General features: G+C 39.3%; 1 protein-coding gene across 1 annotated transcript; it reads left to right on the top strand.

Moving 5' to 3' along the window:
- The first annotated feature begins 1,836 nt into the window (after positions 1-1,836).
- On the top strand, positions 1,837-5,123 carry LOC114297575 (uncharacterized). The gene is made up of 2 exons (XM_028242019.2): positions 1,837-2,122; positions 2,824-5,123. Exons 1-2 carry the CDS (start codon positions 1,957-1,959, stop codon positions 4,203-4,205), a joined length of 1,548 nt encoding a protein of 515 aa, XP_028097820.2. The 5' UTR covers positions 1,837-1,956; the 3' UTR covers positions 4,206-5,123.
- The last annotated feature ends 594 nt before the right edge of the window (positions 5,124-5,717 follow it).

Here is a 5,717-nt window from a genome sequence, read left to right as displayed (position 1 = left end):
CTTATCGTCCTGGGTGGGGTGAGTCCAAAGGGCGCTGCCTAGGATGAGTTTTCGGATATCAAAAAAGAAAAAAAAAAACAAAAAAAAAAACAAATAGCGAGGAATTCAGCTATTATTTATATTCCCACACCACGTCCTGTGCTTTAGAGACAGCAACCGAAGGACTACAGAGTGGTCGTGGAGGATATGTTTGCATCATGTATGTATTTGTGGAGGTGACAAAAATGAAATGAATTCATTTATTGGGACATATCAGATGAACAACAAAAGCATTTTTGTTTTTTGGTAAAATGATGAAAGAACAAACCAGAACAACAATATCACTAAACAACAAGAAAACAATAATGCCACACAATAGCAAAATGCAACATTAGAAACACTGCTATTGTGGTGGAGTGTGGATCCCATCCAGGATAAATGCAATGTCGCCAATACTGTACGTTGTGGACTTCTTCTTTTTTTCTTTTTCTTTTTTTCCTATAAAAATTATGTGGTTGTATTGTTTTCCACTAGGAAAAGTATGTAAAAATTGTCTGAAGACTGATGTTGCACAATTAGGGCCTTTCATTTTGAAAACAAATTACCAGCAAGCATTTAATTACAAAATATCATTGTTACATTATTTGGTGAAGGGGATTTTTGATACTCTCCATTCCATATATACAATGGAAGATTCCTGTTACATATCCAATGGCTCAAAAATAAGAATGTAATTTTATTATTAGTTTAAATTAAAATAGATCATTATATTTCTCGTTGGATGATATAATAAAATCTCTTCATTACAAATATAGAATGGTGAGGATCACAATCCTAGTAGAGGATTCTAAATTTCAAAAATAAAAAACTATAAGAATAGTGTCATATGTTTGCATATAAAAAATTTCTTTATCTCATTGTCATGCTTTCTCTTTATTGGGTCAGGAAATTATCAGTTGTCATTGGAGGCATAATCAGCCATCAGCAGTGTCCATGCACTCTTCACCAATTTCCGCCTAATTTTGATTCTCTCAACTGCTTATTTCTTCTTTGAAGTTATTATTCTTTATACTTCCTTTTTTTCCCCTTTGCAATTCATGTAATTAAGAACCATAAAATGTCATGTAAGTGATGTATATAGAGTACTGGTCAGACATTTACATTTCAAATGCTTGGGCTCACAAATTCTGGTACATAAGCAGTCAAATACTATATGTAGCAGCTGATATTTAGAACCATATTTATCCTATAAAAGTACAATAAAATTAGCTATTAATGAAATGGGATGGAATTGTTTCTATTGACATACGAAAATGTGAATAATGATGAAAACCCAACAATCTTTGGAGCCAATGGTATATATTTTGAAATTTGAGGCGTGGTTCTTGTAAGTTTTTGGCTCAAGGAAAATAATTGTAGATCAATAAGTCTATGAATACAAAATGGGACGCAAAATGTATTTTTCAAAAGTAGACTCCACTAACAAATCCAGTAACTTTAATCTACTCATATATGTTTTTTGTGTCTAATTCTGATTTTTGTGTTCGCAGTTGATATATTGTTAATGCAGCCTTTCACCTAAAAGAATGTACACTTTAATTCATGAGAGAGATTATATATATATATATATATATTAATGAGAGTACTGGCTGATTCATCTGCTCAGTTTGAATGCTCATTCAATAGCAAGACATTGTTTGATCAACAGAGCTGGTGACCATTAATAGTATTATTTTTCTGCTCTGCACAACCCCATGCCATAACTAGTTGGGTCCCCAAACTTATCTTGAACCAGTAGTGCAGTGTTTGGAAGTCTCTTCAATCACTTCCTCATTCTATAAATAACTCAAAAACCATTCAATCAAATCACAGAAGGCTAGTATGGTTTCTCAACTTTTAAGCTGAAGTTTGGTTTCATCACCTGCTTCTCTCTCCTTGATATTGTTGGGTTCCTTCAAAGTGGGAAAAAGGGTCTCAATGTTGACACTTCCTTTTTGTAGAGGGGTATTTTTGGGATTTTGGTTTTTTTTACTATTGGCTGTGACAACCTGCTATGGTGACAATGAGACAGCAGAGGTGATTGGAATTGTAGAATGTGCAGGTTGCACACAGAAGAATTTTAAGATCAGCCAGACCTTTTCAGGTACCACACTTTTCCGAGCACAAAAATGAATTACAGAACATTCACAAAGATACGAGTTACGCTTCTTGTGAATGTGATGTGATTCGTTTATGGGAAAGTATCTTTTTCATTTCAAGTACACAAATTTTTAGTAATGTTATACAAAAAAAAAAAAAAAAAAAATTTGGTTTAAATTTGTCATGTAAAATGAGATGGTCTCTTGTGGTCTTTTCATTTAAAATCAAAAGACCTATCATTCTCGCTCACAATTCTAAAAATATCATCAACACTTCATTCTAAAAATGACATGTAGCATAATAATATGGTCCCTTTGGGTGATGGCTTAGATCTTTATTTCTTCCATTATGATTGAATGCTAACCAGAGTTCTAGCAGGAAAAAATATATATATATATTCCACCTCATAAATAGGCTTGTTTGTGTTTTGTTTTTGTTTTCATTTTCTTCATTTTGATTTTCATGTATTCAAACATAAAGCAAAGAAAAGTTTTAAAACAAAAATTCGTCTTTATTTTTGCCTAAAAACAATTTTTGAAAATTCAAAAATAACCTTTTTAGAACTTCCTAAAAAGTTTTTTTCAAGTTTTTCCAAAATTTGTTTTCAAAAAAAGTTCGCCATTTTTTTTTTATTATTTGAGGAAACTAAAAACAAAAAATGAATGCAAAACAAAATTGATCAGCATTGTGCATTGCTCTGTGCAGGGCTTCATGTCACCATTGATTGCAAGTCTACAAATGGAAAGCTCAAAACAGCTGGGGTTAGTGAACTTGATGAAGAAGGAAAATTCACAGTATCTCTTCCTAATGGGATTGCAAAAAATGAAGAATTGAAAGAGGATTGCTTTGCACAGCTTCACAGCGCAACTGGTGCGCTATGTGCTCTCCACAACGATCAAGAGGCCTCAAATATAATCTTCAAGTCCGTAGCCAATGGGAAACAAACCTTTGGCCTATCTGGGAAGCTACAATTTTCTCCGATGACCTGTGTTTCAGCCTTCTTGTGGCCTTTTTTCAAGCACCCGCCATTGCCCCATTTGCCTCATTGGCCAAAGTTGCCACATTGGCCAGGGATACCAATTAAATATCCTCCACCCCAACCAGAGGGCTCACCACCAGCTCCTGTTTACAACAAGCCACTTTCTCCACCACCAACATTCCCTCCGCAACCCCAACAAGAGGGCTCGCCACCAACTCCTGTTTACAATAAGCCACTTTCTCCACCACCAACATTCCCTCCACAACCCCAACCAGAGGGCTCGCCACCAACTCCCGTTTACAATACGCCACTTTCTCCACCACCAACATTCCCTCCGCAACCCCAACCAGAGGGCTCGCCACCAACTCCTGTTTACAATAAGCCACTTTCTCCACCACCAACATTCCCTCCACAACCCCAACCAGAGGGCTCGCCACCAACTCCTGTTTACAATAAGCCACTTTCTCCACCACTAACATTCCCTCCACAACCCCAACCAGAGGGCTCGCCACCAGTTCCCGTTTACAATACGCCACTTTCTCCACCACCAACATTCCCTCCGCAACCCCAACCAGAGGGCTCGCCACCAACTCCTGTTTACAATAAGCCACTTTCTCCACCACCAACATTCCCTCCACAACCCCAACCAGAGGGCTCGCCACCAACTCCCGTTTACAATACGCCACTTTCTCCACCACCAACATTCCCTCCGCAACCCCAACCAGAGGGCTCGCCACCAACTCCTGTTTACAATAAGCCACTTTCTCCACCACCAACATTTCCTCCACAACCCCAACCAGAGGGCTCGCCACCAGCTCCCGTTTACAATACGCCACTTTCTCCACCACCAACATTCCCTCTGCAACCCCAACCAGAGGGCTCGCCACCAACTCCTGTTTACAATAAGCCACTTTCTCCACCACTAACATTCCCTCCACAACCCCAACCAGAGGGCTCGCCACCAGCTTCCGTTTACAATACGCCATTTTCTCCACCACTGCCTTACGTTTACAAATCACCACCTTCCCCATCACTATCGCCACCACCTCCCTACATTTACGAATCTCCACATCCACCATCTCCATCCCCGTCACCACCCTACATGTAGCAATCACCACCTCCTCCATCACCATCACCACCACCTCCATACATTTACAAATCTCCATCTCCACCATCTCCATCACCCCCTCCACCATATTATTACAAATCTCCTCCACCACCTTCTACGTCTCCTCCTCCACCTTATTACTACAAGTCACCACCACCACCATCGCCATCACCTTCACCACCCTACTATTATAAGTCACCGCCCCCACCATCTCCATCACCACCACCCCCATACTATTACAAATCGCCACCTCCACAATCTCTTTCTCCACCACCTCCTTATTACTACAAATCACCACCACCCCCAGTGAAGTCACCACCTCCTCCATACATCTACAAATCCCCACCTCCACCGATGAAGTCACCACCACCACCCTACTATTACAAATCACCACCTCCCCCAGTGAAATCACCACCTCCACCTCCATACTATTACAAATCACCACCACCTCCAGTGAAGTCACTACCTCCTCCATACATCTACAAATCCCCACCTCCCCCATCTAAGTCTCCACCGGCACCCTACTATTACAAATCACCACCTCCCCTAGTGAAATCATCACCTCCACCTCCATACTACTACAAATCACCACCTCCACCAGTTAAGTCACCACCACCACCCTACTACTACAAAACTCCTCCTCCAGCATCTCCATCACCACCACCTCCATACTACTACAACTCACCACCACCACTGTACCATTATTAAGTCAGCCGCTGCCACCTATGCCTCAACCCATACTATCTAAGGCCTGCAGCTTAATTAATATTGCATCAGCTTGAATTTCCACAAGAATAAGTAAATCCATTTATTGAAGTTGTGTTTGAAGGCATTCTTGGCATTGTTTTTCAATTTTTAAGTTAAACAAGTTTATTTGTGAATAAGAAGTCCCCACTGTGGATATACCTCTTTGAGTAATTTTTTTGTTTTTGTTTTGTGAAAAACTTTCTTTTCACTATCAGTTTATTGTATAAGCAATGAAACGATGAATGCCAAATGCTAAGAGTAGCCTTGTTGTGCTCATCTAAGTTGTACCTTCTCCACCGCCTGCTCCAATTTATCAAAGCCCACTTCCTCCTCCAATTCCACCACCGATTCCAAAATTTCTACCACCAAGCCCAGTTTATAAGAAACCACTTCCTCCACCAGTTCCAATATATACTATGCCGCTTCCTCCACCAATTCCAAATTTTCCACCACCAAGCCCAGTTTCTAAGAAACCACTTCCTCCACCAATTCCAAAATTTCCACCACCTATCCTGGTTTATAAGAAACCACTTCCTCCCTCTGACAACCCTACCATGGATAGTAATTAACACTTAATTAATTGAAGAGATTTGAATTTTAATTGTCAATTATTTCAATTTAATCCGAGATTTATAAAAACTATGGAGACTGATTCGTACATAATTCTATTGAGGATTTATTTTGAAATTAGAAATTGAAAGCCTACATGGCTCAAGAATGTATAATTGGTGAATTAAATTATTTTAATTTCGAGTATCGGATCGT

This window comes from Camellia sinensis, chromosome 5 (genome assembly GCF_055761805.1).
Source record: "Camellia sinensis isolate YWXY chromosome 5, ASM5576180v1, whole genome shotgun sequence".
Classification (NCBI taxonomy): Eukaryota; Viridiplantae; Streptophyta; class Magnoliopsida; order Ericales; family Theaceae; genus Camellia; species Camellia sinensis.
Note: the sequence above shows the minus strand (reverse complement) of the source record. Positions and strands in the feature narration are given on the sequence as shown.